The 20,298-nt window shown below is 54.6% G+C and overlaps 3 protein-coding genes across 3 annotated transcripts; 1 reads left to right on the top strand and 2 right to left on the bottom strand.

Moving 5' to 3' along the window:
* Positions 1 to 7,487: 7,487 nt before the first annotated feature.
* On the bottom strand, positions 7,488 to 9,808 carry TRIREDRAFT_81303 (uncharacterized protein; the record flags this gene model as incomplete). The annotated part of the gene is made up of 4 exons (XM_006968438.1): positions 9,684 to 9,808; positions 9,455 to 9,523; positions 9,108 to 9,345; positions 7,488 to 9,006 (listed from the first exon to the last, which is right to left on the bottom strand). Exons 1-4 carry the CDS (start codon positions 9,715 to 9,717, stop codon positions 7,488 to 7,490), a joined length of 1,860 nt encoding a protein of 619 aa, XP_006968500.1. The 5' UTR covers positions 9,718 to 9,808.
* A 2,368-nt stretch (positions 9,809 to 12,176) lies between these two features.
* On the top strand, positions 12,177 to 12,744 carry TRIREDRAFT_32849 (uncharacterized protein; the record flags this gene model as incomplete). The annotated part of the gene is made up of 2 exons (XM_006968366.1): positions 12,177 to 12,623; positions 12,721 to 12,744. Coding segments are annotated over 2 exons (471 nt in total), but the record flags the coding sequence as incomplete, so codon positions are not given.
* Positions 12,745 to 13,810: 1,066 nt separating this feature from the next.
* On the bottom strand, positions 13,811 to 15,831 carry TRIREDRAFT_68097 (uncharacterized protein; the record flags this gene model as incomplete). Its single annotated transcript, XM_006968437.1, has 3 exons — positions 13,811 to 15,448; positions 15,551 to 15,707; positions 15,776 to 15,831. 3 exons carry the CDS (start codon positions 15,829 to 15,831, stop codon positions 13,811 to 13,813), a joined length of 1,851 nt encoding a protein of 616 aa, XP_006968499.1.
* Between the last annotated feature and the right edge of the window lie 4,467 nt (positions 15,832 to 20,298).

Here is a 20,298-nt window from a genome sequence, read left to right as displayed (position 1 = left end):
GGATTCGAGTGATACGAGTCGGCGGCGCAAAGAAGGGCGACGAGGCTTGGAGGCATCAATGGATGAACGAGCTCGAGGCTTCCGCGGCACTGCTCAGGTGCGGTCGCGGCATGGGAAACCCAGGGGATGTCGGAGCATCGAGCCTCGGGGCGTTGTTGGGCCTGTCTTGTGAGCGGACAGTACGTAGTAATACTAGAACTCGCAATATGTCGGCCTCGAGTTGCTGGTTGGACCTGGAGCGTCGAGGTCGAGGGAGAGGGCGAGCGGCTTCCGGGCTGGAACTGGGATTTGTGGGCCGCAGCGTTTGAATGCGCGCAAGCACCGCGATCCAGATTTGGCGGCGGCCGCTTGATGATATGTAGTAGTACTTGTAAGCACTCAGCAGTCAAGGAAGAAACTGTGGAAGCGTGCGGGTGCAAGTTGAGGAACAGAAGACAAGGGGCAGAAGTGAGATTCGGGGCGAGCAACGACGAGGAGCAAAGTCAATGAATGGAGGCGGGAGGGCTAGCAAGCGAACAGGAAGCGATCAGCGCGAGCAGCATGGCGCTGACGGCGCCTGATTGGCCGACGAGGGGCTCTGGTGCGCCCCACCCCGCAGCGGCAGGAGAGGGAAGGCCCTGAAGGACGGGGCCTGGAGCCCTGGAGCAGCCCTGGAGCAGCCCTGGAGGAATGCCCTGGAGCTCCCGCCTGCCCTGCCTGGCGCTGGCTTCTAGGCCTCTTCTCCGCCTGGGCCTGGAAGCCGGAACCTGGGGAGGGGCAGGGGGGATCGATCGCAACGTGGGCGATGTTGCAAGTCAGCGTGGGAAATGATGATTACTAGATGGGCCGTTCGAGCATCGCCGTCTGCTCTGCATTTGCATGCCCGCACGCTGCGGTCTCGCTACCAGCGATAAGAAAAAGTGCACATCATTTGCAGCTACTACCCCAGGCATGAAACCTCTCTACGTCTTGTAGCTTAGCTTCTGGCAGCAGCATCTTGGCCGCTTGGCTTGCGCCTTGGGCCATTGCCGAGCCTTCCCAATGGTGTGTCCTCGTACTCCGTACCACTCAGACACACATGAAAGCACGCGCAGGTACTGAGTACGCGCTGTCGACCCCTGCGAGCGCCCTGGGTAGTCTAAGGTAGGTACAAGTACTTCAGCCCGTCCTTGTCATGCATGAGCAGCCCAGCAACGCTGGTGGAGGGAGAACGAGGACCCAGTCGCCCAAGTACTTGCTCAGTATTCTCTACCTGGCCCGTCCGTGCGAGCACCCGGGCGCCGCCTATTCGCTGCTCTGGCTGGCTAATTCCTCGCGATGCTGGGGCTCGCCACCCTCCCTCAGCTGGCGCCATGCCCGGTTGGGGGACTCGCTCGCCGCCACAGAGGAATGGAGTTGGCCGCCCCCCTTGCCAGCCGCTTGTTCCCACCGTGAACATGCGATATAGTAATACAGTAGTACTACCCGTCGAACACGATTATTGTTACAGATGAAGTCGGAAGAAGATGGAAGGGAAGAGGAGGGATGGTGATGATGATGATGATGAAAAGGGGGGAAACGTTGGGAAAGGAGTGGAGCGCGCAAGAGCAGGAGGAAAAGCAGCAAGACAATGACGATGATATTGAGGAGGAGGCTGCCGCAGAGTTTGAACCCGGTAGGAAAAACCAGCAGGGAGGGGGCCGGGAGGCTTGACGCAAAACGTTGGGTGCTGCAACAATGGACTCACGACGGACGGACGCACTCGCACCAAAGCAGAGCTTGCTCTGGTGCGGCTCGTGGCTTGCCAGCTGCTGGTTGCTCCCGAGTACGAGGCATGCGTGCTCTTTGGTCCTCGCACATGTAACTCGTACGCCTGGCGGGACGCACAAGAGCAGGGAGCAGCCAGGTACGGGCAAGGCATGTGTACCACCTCAAAAGGAGACTGATCGGGTTCACTTACAGCGCAAGGCAGGGTACAAGTACATATGACCAGGTGTCATTGCACCATCTGCGCCGGCATCTCTCACGATAGTGTTCGTACTTGCTCCGGTGCCTACCTAGGTAATAAGGTACTCGTACTAGTCGAGGCGACTATCGGGCGACTCTCCATGGTCAATACTTACATACCTGGGCTCTTCCATTACTCGACGACGATGCCTCGAGCCAGGCCAGACTGCCCCCAGCGCCGCCATGTCCGATCCTTGTCCCGTGAGAGCCCAGAACACCAGACACCAGAGGAGCCACGGGATGGGGGTGGAGCGGTGAATGCAATTTCGACTCCTAAGAGAAAAGCCATCGACCGTCGGCTAACTGCGTAGACGAAGCTGGATTGGCTGGGATGGACGAGAGCTGTCTGCCAGCTAGCTGCATCACGCTGGCCTGAGTGGCTTCGCCCTCCCCCCTCTCGTCAACCTGTCCAGCCCGCAGAGTCTTGTGAGAACGCGCCCCCCCTCTCCAGCCCTGGAGCTATTTGCCCGCGCGCCTGACGATTTGAGAACCTATTACATTCTGTTGCTAATAGTAAGCACCTCAGCCTGACCTAGTACCTACAACCGGGTTGGTGCGGCACAGTATGACCACAGCTGCGTGCCTCTTCGGCAGCGACGACTCGCAACCAGGATGTCTTGCCTCGGTAACGGTTGAAGGGGGTCGGGTACATGTACCGCAGACTGTGTCGTAATATCATCAACGCAGAAGGTCTTTCAGAACGAGTCTCGCTGTACCCGATACCTCAGAGGGTGACGCTGCCCGCCCAGGCCAGGCAGAGTACCTACTGTAGGTAGGGCACACGTGCGTGAGCACGGCAGAAGATGGAGGATCTGTTCTCGGCAGCTCGCAGCAAGGAATCGAACGATGCAGGCAGACGGGAGTCAGACTTTTGCCGCCGGACTATGCCCCAAGCAGCTGCTCATGCTTTTGGTGTCAATATAAGTGCAGAGTGAATCTGGGTGGTTGATGACTGCGAATAGTAATAGGTAGTACTACAGCAGATGTTGTCACCTGTACGGAGGAGGCACCGATTCATGACATCTTGTGCCAGTCATCTGCTGTTCCTGACTCTAATAAGCCCCGCGTTTTCACCCAGCGATTTCGACCGCCACGAGATTCAGATTCAAGCCACAAGAGACGAAGTATGTAATAGACGCAGAATTGGAGGGTAGAAAAAAAAGAATCGCAATGGAATAGCCACATCACAATGGCTGTAGCACCATGGCGGCGCGTCAATAGAAAGAATCCCCCAGATTTGCTTGCATTGGCGGCTGTCGTGCGCATTGACTCCAAATGGTGGGAGTAGTAGTTTGTAGCAATTGAAACCAGCACAAAAAGAGCGAAAGAAAAGGGACGGGACGGCCAGATTATGCGGAGAAAACCTGGGGAAGGAAAGAAAAAAAAAAGAAAAAAAAAATTGCTTTCGAGCCGCTGCCACTCCACAGAAAATATACAGTGTGAGATCATACCAACACGGTGGCTTTCTTTTCTCGGCCTTTTTTGAATGGGCTGGTGCGCTTGTCATTCATTGCCAGCTTGGGCGGTTGCAGGAATCGGATGCTTGCCAAAGATTTGCAAGCAAGCCTTGAATTGGGAACGAGTTTTTAGCATGGATCTGCGGGCGATATCCGGGATGTCTATCCTGATGGCCTGACCAGCTGCTCATCATGGTATGTATGTACACTTGGTGTTATCGGTGTTAATATCCAGCAGCAATGATAGAATCCAAGCAATACTCCTCTGATCGTAGCCTTTGTAGGTGCGATCCTCCTCTCCCCAGATTCTACCTTGATACAAGCCACGCTCCGCAGCACATAAGCAGCTAAAAAGGCAAACCAAGGTATGTACAGTAGACGAGCAAGCTGGCCTTGATCCCTTCGTCAAGCCGAGAAAAGGGCCTTTGATAGTGTGCGCTCTTATTAGCATATTGATTCTGTCATGGTTTTTACAGTATAGATGCTGTCATGATTTCGAGCCCCGTCAATGATCGGTACCTACTTTATCGAGGGACAGGGGCAGAGTTTTTCTCTTCTTCTTCTTAGCTGCGGATAGGAGCAACATGGGTGATGCTTTGCCGCGGATGGAATCGGCGCACATGTATGCATTGTGACCAGGTATCCTGCTTCGCTTGTTCGCCCCCCCCCAGGAAGCGTATTCGTTACCTCGTAGCCTTGAAAGATTGACAGCGAGGAGCGTATTCCGCCAGATCATCACAGTTTCTCGGCATGTGAAGCCTCATCTCGACTGCGCTCAGCCACGGTCTTTGGTCCCGAGTTTCCCCAACCACCGAAATATTCATGGTTTAGGTACTAGGTAGGTATTTGGTGACAAGAAATTTTTTGCATATGTGCTATCTATCTCCGGCCTCGGCTTCAGCATCGGAGACTCTGTTCCCATATTGATACCAAGCCTTTGGGAGGAGAAGTCCAATGACGACCTGCAAATGTGAAAGGGGAACCTCTTTAAAGTAGCTGGTGTACCCGACTGTATTTCTGCCTCGATACCTCACCCACTGCATCAAACAGCATCAAACAAACAGCAACACACCCCATTAGATCACCTACGCGTATCTGGGACACGCCGATACCGTCGCCCACAACGTATCTGTCTGTCTGTAGTATGTATATGTGTTTTGTATGTATGCGGCATGTATTATGCCGCAGTGATGCAACGCTGCCGCAGCAAGGCCAAGCCCATCCAATATCAAAGCCAAGACATATCAATTCATCTATTTGACTTTTTCTCCTCCTCTCTCACACGTGCTCTCCGCCATCAATACCTATCTACCAATTATGTGACTAAACTCTTGGTCCAATCCCAAGGACATGTATCTTTTGACGCCCAGGTTTTTGACAGATGACAGATGATGCGTTTTCCTGCGTCTCGACCCCGGATCGGCACCAACCCCGCATATCGCCACTGACTCTCTCTTTCTCTTTCTCCCTCTTTGACTCGTTTCACTCCATCATCATCCTTGAAATCTGCATCACCGGCGTCTCTCAGCTGCTTGCCAGAACCCTCCCCCCCTCCTCCGAAAGAAACCTTGAAAGCTGTTCACTCTAGCGCCACGAGCTAGCAGAAACGATTTGCGGAAGTCTGGCGAGCCGAAAGAGAAGGCGGGACATAAAGGCCTAGCAGGCAAATGACGCCGCAAAGGGGGAGGGGAGAGAGCTGGTTGAAGTGAGGGGCTGCTGGGCATCCATCCCCCTTCAACTCCTTGATGCTGGCTGTTATGTATGTACATGCCAAACAGCTGCGTTTACCTTGTGTTGTGCTTGTAATTATACAAACTTTACTTCACTTCAAAAATCCACTCGGTGCTCAACGCAACGAAGCCGCCCAGTTTCCATTGTGCTGCTATTAGCTTGTCCCTGATGATGTTCCCAGTCCCGTCGAAAGGGGAGGGGGGGGTTGTTTGAAAGGGCCGGTTGCCTGCATCTGCTAACAACGCCCTCCTTCTTCCGATCGCGGGCACATGCAGACACACGGCGCTAGCTAGAGAGAGATAGAGATTACCTTAGTAGTTGCGGAGAGGAAAAGAAAGAACGAAAGGAGAAAAGGGACGAGAAGTTGCCTCTTCTTGTTGGTCAAGGTAGGTAGAGTCTTTCGCGTGATGTGAAAAAAAAAGAGAAAAAAAAGAAAAGGGACGTTATTGCCATGCAGCCATCACAGGGTCGATTGGTGGCGGCGTTTTTGTTTCGTATTCATTCATTCATTCCTTCATCTATTCACTCGCTCCCTCATTCATCCACTACGTAGAGAAGACGGGACAGATCAAATCGAACAAGGGTCAAAAGAAGATTTTTACTCCAGAGAAAATAAAGAGTCGTACCATGTAGAATGTCACTGCCCGCCCCGTGAGCCCAAGCAGAAAAAGTAGACTGTGGATTGCAAGGTGGAAAAGACATCCATCCCGTGTTTCCCTCCCGCATCAGGGTCCAAAGCGGAATCGCTGACCCCGTAATACCAATCCCATTTAGCACCTCTTTTTTTCTTCTCTCTCTTACTACTGGTAGAACAAGAGAAAGGTGAGTGAAATCCGTTAAAAAGTGGCGTGTTTTCGAATTCCAGTCCCTTGTCTACCTAAGAAAAGTAGGTACCTTATACCTGACAACGTGCCTGTGATACCCCTCAAGTCTCCCATCGTCAAAGGCATTTTCTGTCCCTTGCTCTTCTCGCAGCCTCTCTCTCTCTCGACTCCCCCCATCTCCAGTCCCTGATCCATCCCATTGCAAAATGAAACTCCGTACTCCGAACAAACACAGATCCTATACCTACAGCACCTGTGTACATCCACAAGAAACCTCGACCTCAGCCACTCCCCTGCCGCAAGTGACATGCCCTTCCCTCCAGTGTCACCCAAAACCAACCCTACCTTACCTACCTTACTACTTACTACTACTACCCTACCGCTCTCCCGCCTCCCTTGTAGATCGTTGCCGTCAAGCGGAATGTCCAGCGTCGCATCGCCCATTTACAAGCTTCTTCCTTCGGGGCCGAGAATAGTAGAGGGAAAAAACAAGTGACCTGCGTAGTAGCAGCCTGTCTGTGTCTTCTCGCGTCTTGCTACCAAATCCGAGCGCCGAAAGAGACCAGTCCCAAACACCGCATGGGTGCCATCGTCCAAAAGGAGCAGCTGCTCCGCAATAATAATATAAACATGTACCTAGTGAAGGGTTGATTCCCAATCCCGCGGGCTCCGGGGGGCGCTCATTCCGCATCTTGCGGGTTTCCATCTTGACTGGAATTCCATATCTACCGAAGTCCCTTGTTACATGGAGACAAAGGTGCCCAGACCAGTGGTCGTATGTATAGGTAGAGTGAGTGAGTAAGACAGCTTCTGGGACCAGAGACGTACCTATGTTACACAATGGATGCATTATCACTTTGGCCGCGATCGACTTCGCCTCTGGTCGATGCATGTCGTATTGCAGCGCTTTACAGGTTAGGCATATATACACCATATATATGAGAATATCTATATATCATGACGAACCTCTTCTTCATCTGAATACTCCAAATGCTATGCCAAAGTAAGTACATATAAGACATAAAAGGTGATGCCTGACCCAGGCTCCTGTGATCATATGGAATATTCTATCGGAAAGACACTGGATGATATCCCTCTAAAGGCATAAATTTCACCGACTTCGCCCCCTCCGAGCACTGCTGACAACCCATCTTCCGACGCAAACGACATGTCGCCGACCAGGAAAGCTTCATCTCCTACTACAAACCGGAGACTGCAAAAGCCAGTGTGGATTAAACAGTTGATTTATATGCAAGCAAGCATAGCTACCCATACACTACATGAAACACATATCAAACCAAGCCGGTGCGCCTGTGAAAAAAAGCCCATCTAGCAGCCAAGTCGTGGTGAGCACCAACACGGAAGAGGCTTGCCCCCCATCGCAATCATCATCATGGTATCTGCGCATCTCTGGTTCTTGTAGATGCCATCAGTGCGCTCCGCCTCTTTTCCTACAATTTCCCCGCTCATTTCTTTTTGTACAAGTCATGACAACTTCAACTCTTCCCCTCTAGATCTCAAGAGTCACCTTCTGTCCCTTGACGCGGCCAATGACCTGGCTGGGCGCGTACTTGGGAATGACCTCGTCGTCGTGCAGCATCTCAAACTCCTCGGTGGCATCGCGGCCCATGAAGTTGAGAATGGCGTTGACGCCGCCGGGGTGCTCCTCGAGCCAGTTGGTCAGGTCCAGGACGACACCCTTGACGACGACCCACAGATCCTCCTTCGTGTTGTGCTTGGCAACCTCCTCCATCGTGTACTCCTTCTCGGGGATGGAGAAAGCCTTGGCCTTGCCGGCAGTCTCCTTAGGAGCGGCCGCAGAGGTGTCCGGCTTGGCGGCCACCTGAGCGGGAGCGGAGCTGGCGACGGAGCCGTTGGCCCACTCAACAGTCAGCCTGCCGGGTGTAGAGGGGTCGAGGTGCAGAGAGATCTGGCCCAGACGCTGAGCGGCGCCAGTGGTGCCCTGGAGGGCATGCTGGAAGAGGTAGTTGCTGGCGCTGTCACCGGCAACACGGCCGTAGACGACGCAGCCCAGCAGCGAGGAGCCGCCAAGGCGGTTGGCGCCGTGCACGCCGCCAGCCAGCTCACCACAGGCGAAGAGGCCCTCGAAAGGCTGCTTCTCCTGGTTAAGGACCTGGGCCTTGTCGTTGATCTCGACACCGCCCATGGTGAAGTGCAGGACCGGCTCCATCAGGGCGACGTGGAAGTCGTCGTTGATGTCGAGAGGCAGGTTGTGGAAGAACTTCTTGCCCCAAGGGTCCTTCTGCTTGCCCTCGGCGATGGCGTTGTAGGTCTGGAACGTCTTCTGCAGGTGCTCGGGCGTGCAGCCAATCTCCTTGGCGAGCTGCTGGCCCGTAATCTTCTTCATCAGGCCACGGCCAGAGTAGTGGCGGGTGTGGAAGTCCAGGACGTTGGACGCCTTGGAGTTGAGCACCAGGCGGATGGGGAACTTGTTCTTGTCCTTCTCCTTCCACATCATGCCGGAGACGTAATCACGGTGGCCGAGCTCGTCGCAGAACCGGTCACCGTCGGCGTTGAGAAGGATACCGCCCTCACCACGCAGAGCCTCGGCGGCCAAGAACTTCCACTTGTTGCCGGGGTCCTTGGGGTCTACCAGACCAGTGGGGTGGACCTGAACCTTGTCCATGTCAATGCCGTTGCCGCCAATGGCCATGACCATCTTCTGGCCGTCACCAGTGGCGTGGGTGCCGTTGGTGGTGGCGAGGCCAAAGATCTCGGGGCGGTGCTTCTTGAGCAGAGAGCCCTCGCCAAAGTCGGCGGCGTAACCACCGGTGGCGAGGATGACGGGGCCGTCCAGGCTAGCAGTCTCGCCGTTGAGCTCATAGGTAACACCGGTGACCTTGTTGCCCTCCTTGTTCAGGCCGGTGACGCGAGCCTTCTTGATGATCTCAACGCGGTGCGGCTCGGCCTCGGCAAGCTCCTCAATGCGCTGCATCAGAGCGTAGGTGATGGCCATGCCCGGGAACTTGGCATCGTGGCCTCGGTGGGTTCGGGGCTGGGAGTGACCACTGCAAAACAGATTGTCAGACAAGTCAACTCTAATTTATACAATATCGTTTCCAAGAGATGCTTCTCCGGAAGAAACAACGAAACAATGATCAAAACTCACCCTAGTCGGGAGACCAGCGTCAGGTCGAGGTTGAAGACATCCTGCAGCCACTCAACGGCGGCAGCGGACTTGTAGGTGAGAACCTTGATGAGGTCCGGGCGAGCCTGGTCACGAGCGGACTTGAGGGTGTCGTCGTAGAACTGCTTGACGCTGTCGCGGATGTTGTGCTCGACCTGGGTGCGGGTCAGGGCACCGTTGATGCCGGAGGTGGCCTTGGTCGAGTTGCCGCCGAAGAAACCTGAGCAGCAAAAGTCAGCATTTCCTCGAAGCTGTCAAAATGGGCCCCCCCGCAGCGTTTGCGATGCAAAATCGGCCCGATGGTTTGCTTTGTTGCAGCTGGAACTTACCCTGCTTGTCGAGAACCACGACATTGCCGCCGGCGAGGTAGATGGTGTGAGCGGCAGACAGACCGGAAACTGCAAAAGGCGCGGAAATTAGCAAACTGGCAATCCGAAGAAACCCAGCAATCTCGTCTCGTCTCCCGCGCATCTGCTCGAATCGCCTCCCCGGAGAACGAAAGACAGCAGCGGCAGAAAGAATAAGCGCGAGACGGTCAAGTTGCGGGATTGTACTTACGGCCACCGCCAACGACAATCACTCTGGGAGCCATGATCTCTGACGAGGAGGAGTTTGGTAGGAGGGGAAAGAAGAGAAGACGCGGTACGAAGGAAAGGGGAGAAAAGAGATGGAATGGGGGTATATGGAGAGATGGAGAAGAAAAGGGGAGGGATGGAGGAGGAGGAGGAAAAGAGAAGCAGAATCGGATCGCGGCTCGACGTTGGAGTTCTTAAAAGCATAAGGGAAGCAGGCATGCAGGTGAGCTCCACGCCGAGGGCGGCAGTGAGCCGAGGCAACCAGGTGGGTAAGCCGCCGAGACGGTACTCCGTCATCCGTGCGCGTACCGGTACTGATGGCTGGGGAGCCACATGTGGCCACAGCGTGTCTGTTTCGCGGTAGCAGCGGGGGTGGCAGCGCGGTGGATGGGCCAGAATGCCCACTAGAGTCTGGGGTTGGGGGAAAGGCGTTATGTACCGATACTTTGGCTGACTGGCGAGTACTTGCGCTTCCACGTTCCCCGTGATTCATGATCCCATCCGCAAGCAGCTGCACAGACGCTGAGGTGTCCATGGACAAAGCGGGCAGATCGAGTACTCGTAAGAAACGAACACCATTTGTTCCTTTTGAATTGCTTGGAGACATGTTCATCCTCCAATTTATCCGCAACACGACACAACTCAGTGGCTTCTCTAAAGCGCATGAACTGCCCATCAAGTTTTGTCGTTTTTCTCTAGTATGCCGGCCTTCGGTATCTCGTCCTGCTTGGTGCTTCTAGTGCCTCGTCACCCCACTAAACTACCCCAAACGCACTGCCAAATCAGCATCCAGGCTTTTGTAACCTGGCGTCTGTTCGGACAATATATAACCGAAGCTCCTGCTGCCATTGGGTTAAGGGAGTTTTGGACGAAGGAAGGAAATCATGAGCAGAAAAGGGCTTGCACTCTGAAAATGCCCAACTACGTGACGAAACTGCTTGACGAAGCGTCAACTCTCATCAACTTGAACTTTGTCCGTCTGGACTGGCGATGGTGATGATTTGTACTGATTGTCATCAAAAACCGTCCAGTAGTGGAAATGCGAGTGCCGAGGCTTATAATCGTCCCACAAACCACGAGGGTCCCATCTCTCTCTCTCTACTTCACTTGTGAATTTCGCGCTACGAATCCAATGGCCAACCGCACGAACGCGTTTGAATTCGCGCCAACAACATGTATCAACATCTACTCCTCCTTCATCAAGCCTCGTCTATTCGTGCCTTGAGCCATAGTCATGAATACTGCATGGCATGGCATCTTCCCCCCCCCCCCCCCCCCCCCCCCCGTGGCACCCCCCCAAACTAGCACAAGCCACAAGCCCGCGCCCATCCACATGCTTTTCACATGTCAGGCAACAAAAATCCAGCCATCAGCCCAGCTGACCACCGACACCCCCTTCCGATAACTTGACATCACCACGCCTATTCTCCCTGCTGCCTACCGACCAACTGCGCATGTGTACATTCAATATTATTGCAAAATCCACTCGATGTATACCTAGGTAGAGAGAAAGGGGAAGACACAAGCCCATACTATACCCCACAGTCAATCAAATCTCCAAATCCGGGGAGCCACACGGCGCAAGTCAGATGATGGCTCTCCTCTTTGCGAGGCGACTCTTCCATACCCAGTACCTACGCTGCCATTGGCCAGCCCCGGGTTTTGACATCGTCCGATAATTCAACCTTCCCGGTCTTTCTCCGTGGAATCAAATCTCACTCTTCATGTGAAAGTCGACCAGCTCACAGTCCCGTGATGCGCCACCTCGGCAGGTAAGCCTTGTACAAGGATAGGTAACTCTGGTACTGTACAAGATATTGGCACTCTGGGATTCGCTTCTTAACCCTTAAAAACGGTAGTATGTAGTAATACCTTGACGGAGTAAGTAGCGATTCACACAATTATTCTTTCAGATCAAGCTCTTGTTATGTTTCCACCCGCAGGTGTCTGATGGCATGACATTTACCCTTTCGGACGATAATTTTCCACCTCTTGCGCCTCCAGTAACATGCTCATCAACAGGAATACATAGCTCGCCTTCAGCTTTCCACTCATCCAGCCAATGCCCAAATCATGTGACAACTCGTCGTTTCCTGTTTGGAGCACCCTCGCCGCTGATTACCTAATTCATCCCAACAGCTCCCTCCAGTGACGTCGTCGTGCCCTGTATCGCCTTTTTATGATATCAACTCCAGACCCATTACAACACCCGCTTGTACGCCCTGCAATCTATCCAACTCCAGCCCAACCCACGCCCAACGCAACGCATCCAAGGAGAACAATGAGGCTCCTCAACCTCCTCTCTCTAACCCTCCTCACAACTTCAACAGCAGCAACACCCCCCGCCCAAGTACCACTCCACAACAACAACAACAATAATCGAATCCCCCCGTATCCGCCCCCAGGCCACCTCCCCGTCATCATGTCCCCATCCTCCTCCTCCTCCTCCCACGAAGCCCAAAGCCAAGTCCAGCCCGCCGTCCTCCTCATCGACATCCTCGGCACCCAGCGCTCCCTAACAACCTTCTTCTCCCTCTCGCGCATGCGCCCCGAAACAAGCGAGCCCCTCGCCGACGCAAACACCAAGACCACCGTCCTCGCCCCCAGCAACGTCGCCATCGAGGACCTCCCGCGGAAGCCGTGGGAGAACCCCGACGACTACGACGCCCTCGGGAGCCAGGCGTACGATGGGTCGGGCGGGAAAGATCGCGCCGACGAGAACATGATGAGGTTCGTGCAGGCCCATCTCGTCATCGGGCACCCGAGCCCTTCTTGGGAGGCTGGCGTCAAGGCCAAGACGGCGGCGGGGAGGGAGATTTGGTGGGAGGAGGGCAAGGCGGGTGGTCAGGAGGGGAAGAGGATTGTCATGCCGGATGGGGTTGAGGTTGAGCGGGTTGCGAGCCGGGTTGCTAATGGCGAGGTGGTAAGTTGCTTTCCCTTTCCTCCCCTTTTTCTTTGCTCTTCCTGTTCGGGGAAAAATGCCGGATGTTTAGAGGCTGATTTGGTTTGCTTCTATTTAGTGGATTCTGAAAGGGGTTTTGAATCCCGCGTGATGATGTGCTGATACTTTTCCTTTCTCCTATTTCTACCTGTTCTAATGATGACGCTCATGAAAACCCCCTCCCCCCCTTTTTGCTCCAGCTATGCGATCGTCTGCTTCGCATCAAGACCGACAGTCGCAGGCTCCTATCTGCAACAATTAATTATCGACCTGTCATTGTACTGCTCTTTGGCTTTAGTAACAGGCATTGAAATTGTAAATAACAGACGCATACTTTATACAGCAAATTAGAAAACCACGTTCCCTCAACAGTCCATCTCCTTCAAGCCAACAATTGTTTTCGGGTGCATCGCCGAAGTATGCCAACTAGATTGGAGAAAATAGTAGGTGTTTAAGCAGTCCGGCCATCATGCGGTCACATATAAGAGATGGACAGTCTCTTTAACTTGAATATATTCAACATCCAGAAATAGAACGTTTTCCACCAGCCTTCAACTCTCCTTTTTCGTGCTCCTATCTCGTTAGTCCCGCGACATTTTCTAACCAAGAAACGCCCGGAAAATACAACGACTCCTCTAGGCCCCTCTCTCCAAAGAAATGGCCCAGTCCTCACAAGATGGACAACCACGCCCTAGCCTGTGCTCGCGTGTCCCGTTTCCCATATTCCCACAAAGTAAATACCATGGCGGATGAACCCATTCAAATGCCACACAAGAAGGTGAAAAGACACAGTGAAACAACATCGCGACAGCCTGCCCGGGCTCAGCGCCATCAAACAAGCAGTAGACACGCACCCCCGGGAAGATAGATCAGAAGATAAATCCAGTTCACCCGTGTCTCGCGACGGCCAAACCAAAGGCAACTGCACGAAAACTCTCACACCGGGTATCAGCCATAACGTGTGCCGAGATGACAAACGAGACCAAGCGATTGGAAGAGCACGATCCATACACCAAACAGCCTATTAATACACTTGAGAAACGAAGATGGCAAAAGAAGAGGAAGATGACGAAACTGATGAAAGAGAAACGAGATGACCAAGAAAAGACAGAGAGGGTATCTGAAGAAAACGGACAGCATCGCAATCGATCAAGAGTATGTGATACAGCCTATCGTTCCACCTTCAAGCGCTTAGGATCGCTAGCCGTCTGTTGGTTCTCGTCTTGGCCAGGCCCCTCGAGATCTGGACTCTTCCGCTTGGCAATTCCTGATGGTTGTGTTGAGCCCTGATTGCCACTTGCTGCGCTGGAGCCTGCGTTCCCGCTGCTGCTCAACAAATGGCTGTCGTCTCGGAGGAAGCTTGGCCCTGTGCCCACCACGGGCGTGGCAAAGTTGAGGGGGCTGGGGAGCGTATTGTTGTCGCTGCCTCTGAAGTTCCATTCCGGATAGAAACTGCTGGGGCTGGGCAGCAGCTCATTGTTCAAAAACCGAGAGGGAAGTGCGGAAACGGGCGTGTCGCCGTTGACGTTCTGCTGAGGCACCGGCCGGGCAAACGGATTGGGGGGTCCGGTGGCCCCTGCGGACAAAAGTGTCGTGGCAGACGGAGACGGCGGCGGGAGGACCACGCTGTTGTGCCGATGCGGCGCGTTGGACGCAGCGTCTGTCGGAATCCGAGGTGAGTTTGAGTCGCCCGTTGCGCTCCCGGCCTCAGAGCCACCGTCGGGAATCTGCACAGTCAGGCGAGGCGGCTTCGGCCTTGTACCCCCCACGGCCGTGTTGATCTTCAGGCTGCTGGCCTGCGACGGCGTATCAGGAAGGGAGGACACCGACGTGTTGCGCAGATTGGAGCGTTGCTGCAGATGCGGCGTAGGTTCTCCGTTCCGAGCGGCGGCGGCGGGTCCGTTGTCAGCCGACTGGGATCGGTTGGGGTTTGCTGCGGCCATGGCCGCGGACTCGTTCTTGATAGACTGGGGTTCCGAGGCAAAGGAGGCCAAGTGCTGGGATAAGATGGACCGGTTTTCCTCGATTGGCGTAAAGATGCTGTGTGACTTGCGCTGGGACATCTTCTTGATAGCCGTGTCCGTGTTGATGAGGGGCGCCTTCGGCTTCTCCGGGGCGTCTGCCCTTGGTTCGACCGGCGGCGGAGGCTGGGGGTCCAGGTGACGACGTGCTGGCTGCGGCGAGGTATGAGGGGGCATGGACTGAGGAGGCAGCAACTGGTGAGGTGGCTGAGGGGAGGGATTCTCTGTGCGCGGGCCGACTGTTAGTGGTTGGGGAGGAGGATGAGCACTGAAGGCAGGAGGTGCAGATGGCCTCCGTTCTTCCATGTATGGCTGAGGTGGCGGCTGGTACGGGTAAGGACCAGGCTGGGGCGGCATGAGGCTGGACTGGTTGCTAGCCGCCGGGTTATAGATGGGTGGCGTGGGCATGTAGGTGATGCCGGGGTGCGGCCCATGAGGTCCATGAGGCCCGACGGGCTGCGGCATCATGCCATGGCCCATGCGGCGCATGTCACCCCTCGAGTTTGGCCGCGACGGGCCGGCGGGTTGCGGCGTGAGGCTTCGCTGGAGGTGAGGATGACCTGGGAATGGCACGCCGTTGGGTACGGGGGGCGACGCCGAGGCTGTCTGATGGCGAAGCTGGGGGAAGGGTTGAGGAGGCTGGCCTTGGTAATGGGCAGGCATCATGTGCGCCTCCATTCCATCCGCGCCTCGAGGAGGCGTCCCATCACCATCTTCGTCGTCTTCATCGTTGTTCTGGCCGCTGTTGTAGTCGGAAGGGCCCTTGTGTTCGTTGGGGCCACCATGCTATGCCATCTTGTCAGCAAAATCGCGTCCGAGGTTGATATAAGCGATGCCCCTTGGTAGGAAGCAATGTCGTGCGACGACACAGCCCTCGGTGAAACGTACGTATTGGTATCTGGTAATGAGCTGTCCCATGTCCTTTGAAGAGTACTCGTACAGCTTCTTGTTGTTGCCAAAGATGAAGACGGCGACATCAACGGAACATAGGACGGAGAGCTCGTGTGCCTTTTTGAAGAGACCACCCTTTCTCTTGAGGAAGGTCCTAAGGAATACTGGTATTAGTCTCGGGGCCGTCGCGGTATTGGGCTCGGCGTGGAAACAGCAACATACACGGAGCGGTTGCGGTCATCGGCGATGGCCTTGATCTCAATCTTTCTTCTACCCATTGTGGATTATCGTTGGCGGCGCCCAAGGGTCGCGGTTGTGGTGAGATTGGGGCGTGCGGCGCGCGAGGCCAACGAGCTGGAGGATTTGGCTCGCCGAATTCAAGGCCGCGTTTGGATATGATTGCGCGTATCGAAATTTGAGCTGTTAAGGGCGAAGCCAAGAGCGCTCGTCGAGAGGAAGTTCGCGATCCAGAAGGACAGGGACACGGGGTCAGTGTCGAGATTGGTCAAGTCGAACGTCGCCGTCGCAGTCACAGTCGCAATCGTAATCGCAATCGAGCCGACGAGTCGGGAGGCGGCAAGTTTGTGCAGTGATATTGAAAAGCACGCGCCGCAGAGAAGTGTTTGTCCGGACCCACAAAGAGGCAGGATGAGGACGGAGATTGGGAGAGCAGCAGCAGTAAGACGGCTGCAATAGGAGGCCAGGCCGTCGAGAAACGGCAAGGTGACAGCCAACGAATTGAGCTGCGTTTGCGTCGCCTGGTGTGTGTATGTATGCGCGCGCACAAATGTGACGAAGCCGAGGAGCAAGCACTCGGACGACGACGAGGCGGAGGAGAAGGAGGAGGAGGAGGAGGAGGAGGATTAAGAGGATGGGCGTTGGATGCGTCGTGACGGACGATGACGGAGGAGACGCGAGGCCAGACAAAGGCAGGAGGCGCCGTCTTTGTACAAGCAGTACCGCTGGAGGCAAGGGACTTTGTAAGGCGAACAGGTCCCGAAAGCCGGACGCACAATGTGGCCGTCGAGGCTCAGGAGCAGCAGCAGCAGCAGCAGCGGCGGCAGAGACGCCGTTCGATGGCGTTGGCTGGGACCAACGGCGATGCTGGTCTGGCCTGGTCGGGGATCGGGAATCTGCGCCGTCTGGTGGTAGCCAAAGCCAGAGCCAGAGCCGTGCTTTTTTCTGCTGTCGCGATGCGGTGCGGTGCGATGCGGTGCGATGCGAGCGCGATGCAGTGCCGGTGCCTGCAGGTTCGTCGTCCAGTCGCGCGGACGAGATCGGTGATATGCTGGGGGTTGGTTTAAACGTCTTGCAGGACCATGGGGCTGAATCTGGCGTTGGATGGTTCTAATAATAGCCCTCGAGATCGTGTTCAGTCTGAACTTGGATCCTGAAGGGTGGGAAGAGGATTTATGACTACTAGTAGCACCGGACGGACCAGAGAGAGACGCTCAGGTCGGGTCCAGTGAGTGCTAAGCAGGTTCTGCCGGCCTCGCTAGAGCCAAAGCAGCAATGCGAGGGTGGAGGCGGAGGGCGGCCCTGCTAGGTTGACAAGCCCACAGCACTCGTACAGGGGCGACAGGGGGGGCTTGACGGGGACTTGGGGGGGGACCCTACGGGGGAGTTGAGCGCTACAGCACAGGCGACGGGACAAACTGCTGCCGCCTCGAGCCCTATGACTGGCTGCGGCGGGAAAGGCTTAGCACTCGATGGGAGAGGGAACTTTGTGTATGTACCTTTGAGGTGGCCATTTGGAATGGGCCAGTCGTAGGGAAGAGATAAAAGTCTTCACGGCGGGCAGTCCTCAAAGGCCTTTGTTGGTTCTGTTCTACATGCTGAGCCATCTCAAGACGCCTTGTCTTGTAATTAGTAGACGCTCTACCTACTGTAATGTACCTGCTCGGCGACACAAGGTCCTGACGTGCCGAGAGCTTCAAGTTGTACCTACAAAGGGAGACCACCGTCATGTGCCTCCGCAGAGCTGAGAGACCATGAACCGCTCTGCGGGTATCTTTGTGCTACCAAGGCGTCGAGCCTGGTATATTTTTCTAGATACAAAAGAGCTTCACCTGTTGCAAAAGCACGTCTTTATGGTGTCATTGGCCGTAGGTGGAAGATGCTGCGTCCTTTGTAACATGTGCAATCGCTCTTTGTACCTATAAACCCGCCTTGTCTACATGTACCTATATGTTGTCACGAGGCCTCAACGACTGACTCTGAAGCATCCGATTCTCGTCAACCAAAAGTCGATGTGTTGCTGAACCTCATCAAACCCACACTCAGATGAGCTTACCAAACAACTCCATCTCGTCCACAAAAAGCCCCTGCACGCACATGCTGCCATGCTGTCATGCTTCAAGTCTCATGAGTCGCGCATCGCGGCTATGGGTTAGTAGCCGCCTGGCAAAGCCTCAAAAGCACAGCGGCTATGCCCTGTCCAAGGTACATAGAGCCTATGTCCGTTGGCTTGGCCCCATTTCGTCACTACCTTAAGCACCTTCAATACCTTGCCTACAGGTCATCTCTCGATGCAGATAATACTACTACATACCTTAGAACTGTACATCGAATCATCAGTCGAATTGCCGCTCCGTCATCCTCTCACCAACAAAGATTCCGGGATTGTATTACCAAATCACGTCTGCCCACAAGGAGAATCTGCGCCCAGCAGTGCCCATCTGCACAAGGATGCTCCAATGATACAATCGGCAACAATAGCCGTCCTGCACTTCATCACCAACTGCGAGCTGCCAGCCGACAAGGCGGAATAAGGCTAGAAAAGGCTCAGCAGGACGAGCTCATACTCCCGCGGTCCCATCACCGACTGCTCCGGAAATGGACCGTTTTGAAGCCCGGATAGCCCAGGCCCCGAGCCCACGCTGACCTCATCCTCATCGAACGCCGGCAAAGCCCATCCGCTCGCGCTTCTCGCCAAAGCCTCGCGCATGGCCATGGGCGCCACGCGCTTAGACGGCGAATTCCATGTCAGCTCTGGATGGCCATGTCACATGTTCTTTTTTGGCATCGCCAACGTCTCTTCCGTTTCCACCAGGTCGGATATAGTAGGGCCTCGATGCTGCTGCGAGGGTACATGCACCCAGAGTGAACCGCTGATATCGCTCAGTCTCTTTCTGCTCACAGCTGCTGTTTTGGCTCTGTGTTTGCAGGTCGAGGCCATATTGCCACCCGTCTACACCTGCTTCAGATGATGTTCACTGCAAGACGCCCTGATACCGCGTCCTTGACTCATTGTCTGGTATACATGCACTTAGTATGTTCTGATCATTGAAGTTGAGCCTTGTCCTATCACCCGTCACAAATAAGCGCCAGGGTGCGCATCATCATGCCCCCCCTTGATGACCGCGTTGTGGGCACCAACATCCCAACATCCACGACCCCATGTCGTCGTTCAAAGCCGTGCTGTTTCCCAATGACACCTCTCTGCCTTCGTTCTTGCTCGCAGAACGCCCCCCAAGGAAACAAGAGAAATCACCCCCACGCCATCATCGTCCATGCACCTTTCTCTCCGATCGATGCAAGGAGACGAAAATAAAACAGACTTACCTTATCACGTACTTGCGCTGCAACAAGGCAAGGGCAGCAGTATGTATGTATAAGCGTGATGCAATGCTGCAGGGCTACATAAGGTACATGTAGTACCCAACGAACCAAGCTCCTCCACCCTTGGCCTGCTCAGCCTCCTTCTCAGCTCACCTATTTTCCGCATCCGATTTCTCTTGCATCGGCTCTACCTAGGACTACATACGATACCTGCCACAAGAGCATCGTCGCTTTGTTCGGATTCACGGCCACACAAGCAACCATCTGTGCCATCATCAGATGCCTCTTCCGATCTGACCTACAACTCTTGCTTCTACTTACACGCATTTGCCTCCCTATTCACGCAGCGGATAATCAAAACACACACACACACACACACACACACACACACACACACACACACACACACACACACACACACACACACACACACACACACACACTGAAACACAAGCTACAAAGGCAAGACAAGGCACTCTCCCATCCGTCTCTTGTCCCCAATCCTCTCCCATGTTACACGCTCACTCCGCCCGCCTTTCCGCTCAGCCTTCTCCGCCGGCCACTCTCTCCTTGTCACACACATCGTCTTCCCATCTCTCCTCCAAACTCCCAGCCTTGCCCTGCCTCGGTCTTGCTGTCTGCCGATTGGACTCCGCCCTTCACCATGTCTGTCTTCTTCTTCTTTTTTCTCTTTCTCTCTCTCCTCTGGGGCGGGCTTATCATGCACCTGCAGGGGGGGGCTTCCAGCTTCTTGGTGTGGTTGCGTTTCTAAAAATATCCTCCGGATTCCCCTACTGCAATAATTGTATTGTTCCGATTTCTTTCTTGTGGTTTCTGTTGTGCTCCAGCAAACACCATCGCCTTGTCGTTAATTCGTCGACTTTTCTCGCATTTACTTGCCTACCTAGGTACCTACAATATTCTACTACTAGCACAGCCTAAGAATCACTTGTCTGTTCCTTGCAGAGAGATGGAACCGTTTTGTTGCTCATGTAATTGCACGCCCACCTTTCTCACAGCCATGTCCTAACTACCTTACTCTTCTTTTCCTGGCCTCTGAGCACTACTCTTCATGGCTTCTAATCTCTGCTCTACGGACTCGGCTCTACATGTAATGAGTTGACGTGTACCCTAAAGATGGCTCACCATCCAGGCCTTTGGAGCATTCGATCTGCACAAAGATT

Source organism: Trichoderma reesei, assembly GCF_000167675.1.
Source record: "Trichoderma reesei QM6a unplaced genomic scaffold TRIREscaffold_23, whole genome shotgun sequence".
Taxonomy (NCBI): domain Eukaryota; kingdom Fungi; phylum Ascomycota; class Sordariomycetes; order Hypocreales; family Hypocreaceae; genus Trichoderma; species Trichoderma reesei.
This window is presented reverse-complemented; position numbering and strand designations above follow the sequence as displayed.